This window comes from Falco naumanni, chromosome 2 (assembly GCF_017639655.2).
Source record: "Falco naumanni isolate bFalNau1 chromosome 2, bFalNau1.pat, whole genome shotgun sequence".
Lineage (NCBI taxonomy): Eukaryota > Metazoa > Chordata > Aves > Falconiformes > Falconidae > Falco > Falco naumanni.
In genome coordinates, this window is record NC_054055.1 from 1,571,720 (window position 1) to 1,584,773 (window position 13,054).

Below are 13,054 nucleotides of genomic sequence, written 5' to 3' on the forward strand. Positions count from 1 at the left end.
GTGGTCTCTTCGGGGGCATTTTTGACCCTGCCTGAATCTCTGCCAGACCTTTAAGGGGTAAATCAGAGGGTTTGGGTCAGCCTGTTGCAGTTATGGGGCATTGCTGTAAGGGTCTGCAGCGCAATGCCCATGGGCATGCTGCAAGGAGATACACGACCCCACTGGGGATGGGTTAGAGAGAGGACCGAAGACCTGCTCAGTGGCTTTTAAGGTCCAGAGGTTGCTCTGATGGCTATTAAGGAGCCATCCTGGGGTGTAATAGGATGCTGCAACTTGTCTCCACAGCAAGTTCACATCTGAGACAGTTGAGTTGCTCCTCTGGGTCCTTCTGTCTCAGAGAAGCAAGGATGCAGGACAAGCACTGGTGTTACTCTACTTTCTGGAAAAGGGGAGAGAGCAGCAAGAAAAAGTGAAAGTCTCCTTAATGAGCTGCTGGGTTTGTGGGTGCTCCATCAGCCCTTTCCATCTCAGCTCCATTTCACCTTGAGCAAGGATGAGACCTGTCTCTTGGGGTGACCACCTCCTCTACAGACTCCTATAGGAGTTCAGATGCTGGAGGTATCTACTGTGGAGCCCATGTGTGGACAGCTGTATCTGGAGCTTCAAATATGTCTATGACATTCAACAACCCAGTTTCTATCTCCAGTATCCCCTCTTCTTTGTACGTATCAGAGGAGATGGCAGAAGAGTGCTCATAGTAGAAATAAATTTATTCTCTATAAGAAATCTGAGGTGTTTGTATGTTACAAAAATAAAAATGTACAGTCATCGTCACAAAACCTCTTTCTTTTTTCTTTTTTTTAGTATAAGTTAGAGCTTTTACAAACAAAAAAAATATCTATATATAAATTTCCAGTTGGTACCTCTCCAACCACTCTGCATCTGAACAGTGCCACCAGTTTGTGCAGGACCAAGGTCACAGGAGGACCCCGCAATGGGACTGGCAGTGTTGCCCAAGGTGGTCGTTTGAAGCTGGCTCATGCCAGCTCCGAGAAAGGTGGGACTGCCTAGCAGGACTGCAGGAGTGAACTCTGAGCATATTTTGTTGAATTATTCAGAGCACGTAACTTGGCGTTCATGCTGCTTTTTGGCAAGTGTGGGAGACCAAGCGAGACCTGGCCTGGAGTTACGTTTGTACCAGTGCAGCACTTCGGATGAATAAATTCCTCCCAGTTATTTGTCTCGCACTGGTGACTACGCTGCGACACTCCCCACGAAGCCAAGCTCCCTTCACCTGCCCAAGTCAAAAAAGGTGCTGCCATGGGGGAAGTCCTGTCTCAACCCAACCCTTTCCTAAAAGTGCACTCAGGGATGAGATGAACCATTTAATCTAATTGTTCATCAAATCATCAAATTGTTCTGTTTTTCTTTGACGATGGTGTTCAGAGCTGAGACAGTCCCCTCTTTGCCTCCTGTGGTTGTGACATTGCTGGCTGGGACAAAAGCCATCCATAGGACCACCTCTCCACAAAGCCTGGACCTCAGGAACCTCCAATTTAACCCTGAATGGTCCCAGTCACCCTTGGACTAAACTCAGCTGGTTACACCGTGGCGTGCTTTTACCTCCATCGAGCCACATCATAAGAGGGAGGGATGGGAGACATGAAGAGGAGGACTGAGGCATTGGTCTAAACCAGGATCAAATGTGTTTGCCTAATCCTAAAATAGAGTCAGGGCTGCTTTTACAAAAATATGACTCGTCCAGTGCTGCAGCACAAGCAATTTTCGTTTTTGGGGTGAGGAATCAGCATCCTCGTGGCAAAGCTGGGCAAGGAAGCCATGGGCCTCGGCTCTTGGCTCTCTAACCCAACAATTACAGAGAGAAAGACCAAGTGGACTTTCTGGTGAAATGTTTTGTGGCTATTTTCTCCAGTTTACTTTGAACTGTCCTGGCTGATGGGGGATGCAAGCCCAAATCCAGAGAGGCCTGGGGTCAAGCCTAGCACCATGTTTTACTGTTATGGCTCCTAAACCCAGGGTTTAGTGCTGCCAGATTTCCCAGGGAAGATCTACACTGTCAGGAAGGGATATGCTGATTGGCTCCAGTGGAGCACTGGGATTACTGGGATTATGGGGAAACCAGACAGCAGCATCTGGGCAGCATTTTGGGTCATGGCAAGCTGCTAAAGGTCTGAGAGGGCTGTCACCTCTGAGCAGCAATGAGAATGTGGCAGCGTTCAGCCAGGGGAACAAACAATGGTTTTGTTTCTTTGCTGGTAACATGAGTCACTAGTAAGGGGGTTAAAAAGAAGACATGAAGACCTCACCCTAGATTTTAATGAGCTGGAGATGATTATTAAAGTCAGCAGCTGAAAGGAAGCTACATGTTCCTAAAAGCTTTTCAAGGGTGAACATTGTTGCTGGGAAGCACTGATGGGTCTTTTGAAAGATACTGACCCCACTGGAGAAACCTACAGGGGACCTGCTTGATGGTACCAGTAAACTCCAATGGATGGTACTGGCATAATCCAGTGGGATGGGAGGTCCACCATTTTTAATGGGAAGCCAGCCCTTGGACAGGAGCTAGGAGTCCCCTCCCGGCTCTGCCAGCAGATGCCGGGGCATGAAGCTGTGAGAGCATTTCTTCAGGGATGCACAGCTGTGGGAGACCCCTTCCCGCTGCAGGAGGTATTTGCACTTAGCAATTTATTGATCTGTTTAGCAGAACCACAGCTGACTCTCCTCATCGACCAAAAGCCTCTCCTCCCTCGCCAAGGCACAGAGAAACTCTTGTTACCGCTGTGCTAGCGGATCTGGAGAAGGGCAGATGGATTTCTTTAGGTGGACCTTTTGCACACAATGTTTCTGCTTTAGAAAGTGTTCTAAGACATTCAGGGCATGATTTGTTTTAGCAGATTTGGCCACCATGATAGAGGTCACCCAGCCTCACTGGTGGAGAGGAGCCATTCAGCGTTGAACAGAGAGGCAGGCTTGGATGAAGAGGCAGAGATATGGGGGTTTGTGTATAACCACAGCGGCACCTTCCCGGGGAAAAAAAAAAAAAAGGCATTTGAAACAGCAACAAGCAGAGACTGCGTTTAACAAGGACCATGCTGAACTGGGTGCAAGCCAAGGCACTGCAAACACCAAAAACCTCGGGCCCTGAAGCATCCTGACCTCCCTTCACACCCGGGATAAACCCTTCTGTCACGGAGAAGATGCTGGCTGTGCTGGAGCGGAGCTAGGATTTCGCATCCTTGGATAACGTGTCTGTGTTGCTGCTGGTTTCCAGGTGACTGTTGGGCACAATGCCCAGTGCCATTTCATTTTGAGGCTTCCCTGGCATTTTGCTGCCTGCAAACTTTCTAAATCGCTGTCCAGCTAAGAAATACAAAATGGGATCCAGGCAGCTGTTGGTGCTAGCTAGGGGACGAGTCACCTTATAGACTAAATTGATAGCATTGAGGGTCTGACAGCTCAAGTCCCAGCTCCGGAACGAGTAGTACAAGGTACGAGTGACATGGAAAGGAAGAAAACAAACGATGAAGACCACCAAGACAATGATTATCATCTTGACAGACTTCTTTTTGGATCGGGACAGCCGGGAGATCCCCCGTGTGGGCTGCAGCAGCCTCCGGGCCATTAGGCAGTAGCAGATGATGATGGTGAGGAAAGGGATGCAGAAGAGCAGCACCAGCATCACCGAGCTGTAAATGACAAACTGGCCAAAGAGGTCCTTGCTGGATGTATCATGGCAGGTGATGGTGTCACGCTTCACGCTGGTGGTGACGAAGAAGAGCACGGGTGACTGGCACACGACGGTCACCACCCACACAATGACGGACACCCTCCGGGCGTAGCGGACGTGCCCCCACTGCAGTGACTTCAGTGGGAAGCAGATGCCCAGGAATCGATGGATGCTGATGCAGAGGAGGAAAAGGATGCTGCAGTAGAGGTTGGTGTAAAACAAGAAGCGAACTATCTTACACAAGCCCACGCTGAAGGGCCAGTTGTCCCCCATGGCATAATAATACACCAGGAGCGGCAGGGAGACCACATAGAGTGTGTCAGACACGGCTAGGTTGAACATGTACGTGGTAGAGGCATTCCAGGTCTTGATCCTGAAGATGAAAGCATACAGGGCCAGCAGGTTGAGAAAGAGCCCCACCACACACACAATGCCGTAGGAGACAGGCAGCAGGACATACTTGAAGTCCTCATCAAATATGCACTTGTAGGTGTTGTCTCCTGTGCCACCTGGGTCCAAAGAGCTGTTGATGACTCTGATCCAGGCTGGAGTTGTTAGATTCGCCATCACCCTAGGGGTAAGCAAAGATGCTGTAAGGTCACAGAGGTAAGGAGTCCCTGGAAGAGGTGGGTTAGATGAGAAAACCCCAGTGCCACAATGCCGTCACACCTCCCACACCCGGGAGTTCAACTGAGACCTCCTGCAGCCCCGTGCAATGCCCCAGTTCACCCTTCCCACCAGGTTCACACAGAAATCTGGTCTCCTGTGCCACAGAACAGAAGAGGCCCTCTATTCTGTGTTTAACCATCCAGACTCAGATGACCCTTGTGAAAGGCGAGTCCCACTAAATCCCTGGCAGAAAGGCCAAGAAAAGGGAACAGTGCTCTTCAGCAGGCAATCCCTGTGACTGGCAGGGTCCTGATTTCAGAGGTCCTTAGCTCCTTCTGGCAGAGCAAACATCACCACAACATCTGGAGTCCCCTGTAATCAAACCTTGCCAAAGGGACCGTGTTCTCCATCACAGAGGCTCTGCCTGGGTTGGTTGTTGATGATGATGGGGTTTTAGTGGGTTTAGTGTTGGGCTGACGGTAGCCATCTCACTGGTCCCCCCCTTCCTAGCCACGAGACCTGCTCCTCCAGCATCACTACCACCAGACAATCTGCCCGTGCTTGCACAAAGCTGGTTTATGCATGGGAGTGACCAGCTGAGACGAGAAAAATAGTCTCAAAAGAGTCTCTGCAGACACACAGAGTCTGGCACTGTCTGTGTCAGGAAGGACAAGGGCCCCTTTGTGCGTCAGGGACAGCCCACGACCCGGCCGACACATGATTGCTCAGCAAGCCCATCAGCCGGGGATCAAATTAAAATGCATTTGCCTCCCTGTGGAAGAAGCTGGATTGATCTCACTGCTGTACTGCGTTACAGGGAGCCCACGGAAACGGGGTCACAGGGAGAAGAATCCAGCGCAGGAGCTCAGCGACCGGGAGCTACTGCGGGAGGAAAGGTTTGAGTTGAGTAAAGATGCCCTTTGCATGAGTATGTGGGATGTGCCCTGACCCAAATCTCACCATCATTTTAGGTAGAAAAGAGCAATACCAGCCTTCTCAGCTAAATGGTTCAGCTCTAATCTGGTGCCACCATGCTGTGGGATGGGGTGGGCATGCTTTCTTGCAAACAAGCACCGTTTTGACCCAGAGCTACCCTATACCTGCCTCCAATTCAGATCTTGCAGGGAAGGAGGCAACGAGGGTCTCCTAAAACCTGCCAACCTGGGTGGTCTCTCACTGAAGCAAAGCACTGTGGCATTAAAAGGCACCTTGATAACTCATACCTGACGGAGAAGGGGTGAAGTGAAGCCTCTAGCGCATCATATGGGGATAATCCTAGTCCTTGTTCCAAGGACTGGATAAATAACCTGTCCAGATGTGGTACAGACACGATCCCTGATGATGTCTCCCCCACTGTGCTGCTTTCCCCCTTGGAGCAGACCACAAGCAGTGCTGGCCGAGGGTCACGCTCGCCAAGGACGTAGGCAGAAATCACATGCCCACTCACACCCTGACTAATCTGCAACATCTGCAAAAACCCACACATAACTTTGGGAACCACTCTGCAATGAACATGAGGAGTCAGGACTGATCTTACTCTGTCCTAGCCCCTCAGTTTTGCTTTTCCTGCACCTGGTTCAGTCCTCAGCAACAGGGTTGTCCCTGTGGATGGAGAGGGTTGACAGTGCTCAGGCAGACGGAAAAACTTTCCAGTTACTCTTCTCAACTTCTTCCTTCTCTCTGAGCTTTGCAGATCTGCAGCCGATGAGACAGAGGTTGCCCACGGTCCTGGCAGCCAATTAAACAGGTTGGACAGGCCACCACAACCAGGAGAAACCACACAAGATGCCCTAAAAGACTCAGGAAAGGGCCACAGAGCCGCAGATGCTTCAGCCTTGCACATAGCTTCTCCATGCCTTTACATCTGCACCCCCCAGTCCCCTGCAGACAACCCGTCACCCAGCTCTGAAGCACTGATGGGGCAAGATAACCCATCTTCCAGCCCACCTGCCTGCAGGCCCCTGTGACCTCAGCTGGAAAACCCAGCAAGGTATTTGAAACCCATCTGGAAGCCAAGGTGGGGAATCTCCTCCGGCGCACAGGGCAGCACGGGCTGCTGCAGGCCACGCTGCAGCCACGGATGTGCCAAGACACACATCTCCATCGCCATCCCAAGGAGCAGACAGGGCTCTCTGGCTGGCCTGAACGGGGCAACCACGGGGAGAAGCTCACAAGGCAGCCTTGTTCTTGCCATCATGCTCTCCCTCCTTTTCCTTCTGGAAATGCCAAAGCCTTTCTTTTTTCTTTTTTTCCCTACTTTTGCCCAGAATCTCTAGGACAAAACCTGCTGTGTCTGTCGGGGCCACGGCTGCCATCCACCCCCTCACCCCCAGCCCTGCTGCATCCGCAGCGGGCGAGCCGGAGGGGACACAGCCAGCTGAGCATGTGAAGGCATAAAAGCTGGCAGCTGCCCTTTCCTCTGCCTACGGGCCAGACAGCACGAACGACAGCTCTTACAGTGATGCATCAAGCCCCCAGTGGGGGTGGGCAGAGGGTGAAAGCCACAGCGATCCCTGAAGATGCCGAGCTGGATAAATACTTCTGTGACTACCAAAAGCAAACCCACCATGATGCTTCAGTAAGAACCACCTGCGTCTGCTTCATCAGCTCTCCCGGCCCTTCCCAGGATCATGGCAGGAGGCTTTTTCTCTAGCGTTGAATGCAGGTGACCACGCACAGCTTTTTAGGTGCTCTCCAGCCACCCGTGCTGAACAAGGGCATCGCCCTGACCAGCTTCCTCCATGCTGGACCGTGCATCGGGTCTGGTTGCAACGGTTGGACCATATCGCTCTTTGCAGTGTAGCCTTGGACCTGTTTATTCCGTGGGACATGGTTTACTTTTCCCAGCAAACAGGTACCATCAGCTGCAGTGGATGAAGACAGCATGTAAGAGGAGCCCTGTGATGAGAGGAGTCCAGGCAGATCAGTGTTGCAACCCCAGCAGCCACGTGCCCTCAAATATATATACCCACAGGCATGTGCATGTGATGCCTGCATCCCAAAATGCTCCCGTAACAGTATCCATCATGGCCAGGCAGGGGATACTTAGATGAGTCAACAGGGGGAAGGAGGGGGCTGTCATTGGAGAAGGTCACAGACAGCCGAGGGATGGGCAGGACCCAGGGCCAGCACAGGAGGACCATGGATTGGACACGGAATCACTGAGTAAAGGGCTTTAATCCCAGTTTCTGCCCCATTTTTCAGCATTCCTGGTGCCATCCAGGCGGTCACCATCCATCCCGCGGTGTTTCGTGTTTGGGAGCCTGCCAGCAGAAGCAAAGTCACAAAAGAAAACAAAGCACAACCAAATCATGACTGCAATGAATGCATTTTCGGGGGGAGGGGGGGGGGGGGGGGAGGGGTGATGAGGTTTAATTGACCTTCCCAAATAATTAATGTGGATTAATTTACCGGCAGGACCTCACAGACACAACCCTTCCTTCTGCCAGTGTGAAGCCCTGGGAAATCAAACCCATGCGGCACGGACGCACCGACTGCGACCACAGCTCCCAGTGTTTAACGCTGGAGGTCAAAACCACAATCCATTTCTCGCATCTTCCCCACCAACTCCTTTGCAACAGACACAAGGAGAGCGTGGGTGTTTTCCCTGCCCTAATTTATAGGCATTTAGTAGACTCATCAAAATCCTCGCTCCAGATCAGGAACTGCTCGAGACACTGGGAAGCAAACGACCCAGCATCATTTTTCTCTCCTTTGGGACCGTGGTTGAAACTCTCTGCAACCAAAACCAAACAGACGGCGCGTTCAGATGCTGCCGAGCCTGCTTGGTTGGGAGATGTGAGATGGGACCAGGCTGAAATGTGAGCCTGGCCACACTGCCTGGTTTTCATCTGCCCTTTCCACTTGGCTCCTTTCCGCTGCAGTGACCTTCAGCGCCTTTCTCCTCTAGGCTGGCTCTGGCCACCAGCGTGGGCTGAGGATAACCCCAGTCATCGCGCTCCCACCAGCTGCATCGCTCCCTGGCGCTTCTCCCACCAGTCCCACAGCCAGATACCTCCAAGATACATTTCCAAGACACCCAAAAGCAAGCTTTAAGCAGCTGAAGGGGCTTTACGCACCTCCCCGCCCAGAGTCCCAGGTAATGTCCGCTTTTATCCCCCATGGGTCTGACCCAGTCCTTCCCCCAACCCCAAAATAGCCAGAAACCCTCATTCCTCCCAAAATAAACATGCAAAGAATCTGTTTCTTTTCTTTTCCCCAAAAAAGCACCTTGGAGGACACTGGGCAGCTCCACTCTGGCTGGCAGAAATGGAGCTGCTCCACTGAAGTGACCCCGTGCCTCAGTTTCCCCTCCTGCCCCTAGGCTGAGAAGCAGCAGAGTTGAATTTGTTTTCTCCATGAAAAGTATTCTTCTGCGGGAGTTTCAGTTTCCTAGAGGGCTTTTCTGTAATCCAAGCTAAAAAGGAGAGAGGGAGTTTGGATATAAGATAACCTTATGATTTTGTTTGTAGGTCAAATAAAATGTTTTGCTTTGAGTCAAATGACTTTTTCTTGGAATTCCTGGTTTCCCCCAAGAAACTCCCTGAATTCCTCGCTGAATCAATCCCCCTTTCAGCCTCCGCTTCCCAGGCTGTACTAAAACCTCCTGCCTTCGTCCACACCATAGGAAGTCAATCCGGATTAACCAAAGCTGCAGCTTTAGGGCAAATTAGATAAAAGCATTAAACCCATCAGTGCCAGCGCTCGCTCGTCCATAATTAAAGCCGCCCTCATTTGGTTGAACCTGACCCGATTCCCAGCATGGCAGGGCTCCGGGGACGGATCCTGCTGGAAGCAAGTATCATCCTGGCCAATATTTAATCCTTTCATCAACATTTCCTTTCCTGCTACAGCAAAGGTCATGCTCCCTGCGTGTTTTTCCCCTGCATCCCCACATCACCTGCCCCCAGGAGCCCCTGCAGCACCCCCTGGGGTTGGGGGCAGATCCCATTTGACCCTCCCCCAAACCTGGATTTTTATTTATCACGAGGGGGAAATGGGGCGTTTGCATCCTTTAGGCTTCCTGGGGAGCGAAAGGAGCCCTGTGCTGGTTTTTATACCAGGGATTTGACTTTGGGGTTTGCCCTCCATGGTTTTCTGGTGCTCACTAGAGGAAGGGACGGCTGGACTGAGAGAAGACTGTGGGACCAGTTTCTGGTCAATCACCTGCTTTTGGTTACTGTTTTACCCTACAAGCCCCGTATGTGGGAGAAATGACATTTCCACGAAGACCTACCAGCCTCCTGCCCAAACCAAGGGAGTCACCCGTCAGCACCACGGCCCCGCCGGCAGAACCGAACGTGCTCTGCCCATCTGGGAGATAACCAGCATCCGAGACCGGGGATAACAAAATTATCAGGCTCAGCCATGGCACCAGCAGTTACTGCAAAGCCAAAGCAGCAACTAACCCCAGAAAACCCCAGGCACGGGGTGGGCTTTCGGTGGGATAATTTGCTCCTCCATATGGAGCATCCTGTGGGAGCAAAAAAGGGTCTTTGCTTCATGGACTAGTTCCTGTTAAGGCTTTAACGGGGGATGCTGAGCATTAAGGCAGGACCACGGCATGGCCGGCAGCACGCTTCGCTGCCAGCCAACTATTCATGGCTTTGGCTTTATGTCAATAACTGGAGATAAAAATCGCATTGGGCGGAGACAGGGTAAAGCCACTTGGTGCCAGGACAGTCAAAAATACCTCTTGGGGTTTTATAAACCACTAAGCCCTGGGATGCAGCTGCACTCCAGGGCTCGGCAGCATGTTTAGGGGTCTCCCCCTCCTGCACTGGAGCTCTTAGCCCGTCAGCCACTGAGGCTGAAGGCCACGGTTCCCTTTGCTCGGGTATAAATGAGGAAGAGGAACTCGGGACACGTGCCTGGAGGTAATGAAATGGCCCAATTTCAGCAGCCGTGAGCCATGCGCCAGGGGCACCGTGCCCCAGCATCGGCAGCCCCCCCAGGAGCGGGGTTTGCTGCTCCCTGCCTTGTGCACAGGAAGGCAGCGGGTTGCCAAATGGGTTTTGCAATAAGCTGATAAGAAAACTGGAGCAGAAATAGAAATAAGATGCTTCACCCTTAAAGTTGCTCCTGCAGTGATGCCCACCCAGCGACCAGCTCTGGGGAAGAAGGCGTTTTGGGGGTTAGGAGCTATTACAAGGAGTCAAAGAGTTTGAAAACGGAGTCTCGTTGATCCCAGGGCAAATTAAAAGACCCCCAAATAAATTACATAGGGAGCCCAGCATGCAAAGAGGTGGAAAAACACAAGCCGGAGTAAAGCAGGGAGTCAGCTCCACGGCTTTTACCAGAGGTGTGTACGGGAAACCCCTGATAAACAGCCAGCAAATTCCCCCGGGACGGGAGAAACCAAGCGGCAAAAGAGATTATTGGGAATTAATGCATAAACAATCGAATAATTCAGGCGAGGAGGAGCAAAGGGAGCCCAGGAGGCTTCTCGAGTGCCCGGCAGAGCCCTCCACGCCAGCAGCAGCCCACGGCAGCAGCCTGCTGCCCGCCACTGCCCTGACCACCCTGTCTGTGGGGCAGTCGGGGGCTTCGGGGCACTTTTTGTGGGGTTATGTGGGGCGTGAGCTGCCCCCACACCGAGAAGAAGTGGGGTTCAGCTCTGCCCATCCAGTGTCCCGCTCCCTGCTGCGGGTGCTCGGGGACCCTCTGTCATCCCCCCAGCAGCAAGCATCACCACTGCGTGGCCACGGGGCTGTGAGCACACGGGGGTGCATGCGTGTGCCCCCCACCCATGTGTGCGCATGTGCGCGTGTCCCCCTGCTCACAGGCATGTGTGGGTGGGTGTCCCCATATGCGTGTCCTCCCTACCCGTGTGCATGTGTGTGTGGGTGTCCCCAACCCGTGTGTGTGTGTGTGCCCATCTCACCCGTGTCTGTTGCGTGCATGTCCTCCCCACCTGTACGTGTGTCTGTGTGCCTGTCCCCCCACCCGAGTGCCTCCCCCCTACCAGTGTGTATGTGTATGTGTGCATGTCCCCCCACCCACGTGTGTCCCACTCGTGTCCGTCTGCTTGTCCCCCTGAACCCATGTCCGTGTGTGTGTCCCCCCGTGTGTATATACGTGTTTGTGTGCCCCCCACCCGTGTGCATATGTGTGCACACACAGGGCTGCGTGCATGTCTGTCCCCCCGTGTCTCTATGTATGTGCATGTCCCCCCACCCATGTGCGTGTATGTGTGTTTGTGTCCCCCCACCTGTGTCTGTGTCCGTGTCTGCGCGTGTCCCCCCACCCATGTGCGTGTTGGTGTGTGTGTCCCCCACCTGTGTCTGTCTGTCCATGCGTGTCCCCTCACCCATGTGTGTGTTTGCGTGTGTGTGTGTCCCCACCTGTGTCCGTGTCTGTGTCTGTGTGTGTGTCCCCATGTGCGTGTTGGTGTGTGTGTCCCCCACCTGTGTCTGTCTGTCCATGCGTGTCCCCCCCACCCATGTGCGTGTTTGTGTGTGTCCGTGTCCCCTACCCGTGTCCGCGTGTCCGTGCGCGCCCCCCACCCCGCCTGCCCACCCCCCCCGTGCACACCCGCACCCCGGGGGTCGCACCCCCTCGTCCCGCACTGTCGCACGCGCGGGCAGGACACGCACGCCCCCTCCCCGGTCCCCCCGGTCGGCCGCGGCCCCGCTCACCGGGCTGGGCGCTCCATGCCGGCGGCTCCGTGCCGATCGCCGCGCTCGGCTCAGGGGGGCGGCGGGGGCAGCGCCATGGCCGGGCTCGCCCCTTCCCCGCGGCCGGTGCCGCCGCCTGGGAGCCGGGCAGCGCTGGGGCAGGGCCGGGCCGCGCCGCCCCCCGGCCGGGAGCGGGGCAGGGCCGGGCCGGGACCGCCCCCGGGAGCGGGGCCCGAGTCCCCCTCTAGGGATGGAGCCGTGGATGGGATCCGGGCCGGGAGCGGGGCCAGCCCCCCCAGCCCCCCGAGCCCCCCCAGCCCGGGTCTGGGACCGGCGCTGGGAGCGGGACGGGAGCCCGACCGCTCCCCACCCCGCCCCCGCCCCCAACCCCGGGGATGGGAGCGTGGATGGGACCGGGGTTCGGGTCAGGAAAGGAGCCACCCCACCCCCCCCGCACCTCCCCCTCCCCGGGGATGGGAGCATGGATGGGATCGGGGCTGGAACTGGGACTGGGCTCCCCCCGCACCGGCACCGGGAGCGGGGCTGATGCTGGGACAGGAGCCCCCTCTCCAGGAATGGGACCGTGCATGGGGCCAGGGCTGCATCCCACCCGCCCGGGGCTGGGGCCAGTCACCCTTACTGCATCCAACCCTCCCCCTGCATCTGCAGCGGCCCCAGGGCTCCCCCGAGAGCTGCCTCCCCCAGGGAGTGCCCTGGTGACCACATCCCGGGCTGCCCTGGCACTGGAGCTTGCCCCGGTGGCAGAGCCCACAGTCCCTTACCCAGGGCATGGAGCAGCCAAATGGGGGTAAGGGGGTCCCAACACCCACCTCGGGGGTGAAGAAATGCCTCTGAACCAGGTGGATGAGCCCGGCTTGCTGGTCCTGCCATGGCCACCCTGATGTGGGACACTGTCCCACTGTGGGTGACACCGAGCTGTGCCCCATCGGGCCCAGGGTGGGTACCAATGTACCTCAGGTGATGCCCTGCAGCACATCCCTTGCAGCAAACTGGCTTCATTCCCAAGGGGAACAATGGGGAGGGGGGGACATGAGATGGAAAAGGGACTTTGAGGCCAAGTTTGGCTCTGATTTTAGAGAACCAGTTCCCATCAACCAACCAGCAAGCTGTCAGCTCAAAA

At 54.7% G+C, this 13,054-nt stretch overlaps 1 protein-coding gene across 2 annotated transcripts; it reads right to left on the bottom strand.

Moving 5' to 3' along the window:
* Nucleotides 1-692: 692 nt before the first annotated feature.
* Nucleotides 693-12,068, bottom strand: P2RY2 (purinergic receptor P2Y2). Of its 2 annotated transcripts, none has more exons than XM_040583703.1 (2): nt 11,935-12,068; nt 693-4,259 (listed from the first exon to the last, which is right to left on the bottom strand). In XM_040583703.1, the coding sequence occupies exons 1-2, from the start codon at nt 11,949-11,951 to the stop codon at nt 3,182-3,184; spliced, it is 1,095 nt and encodes a 364-aa protein (XP_040439637.1). In that variant the 5' UTR covers nt 11,952-12,068; the 3' UTR covers nt 693-3,181. The 2 variants fall into 2 exon arrangements, with proteins under 2 accessions (XP_040439637.1, XP_040439636.1); XM_040583702.1 differs by lacking the exon at nt 11,935-12,068 and adding an exon at nt 6,864-7,549.
* Between the last annotated feature and the right edge of the window lie 986 nt (nt 12,069-13,054).

Coding starts and splice junctions, on each gene's coding strand:
- P2RY2 (XM_040583702.1), bottom strand. CDS start 6,901: ATGAAGCAGACGCAGGTGGTTCTTACTGAAGCATCATG. Junction 4,260..6,863: donor GTTCTTACTGAAGCATCATG/GTGGGTTTGCTT, acceptor GCTTACCCCTAG/GGTGATGGCGAATCTAACAA.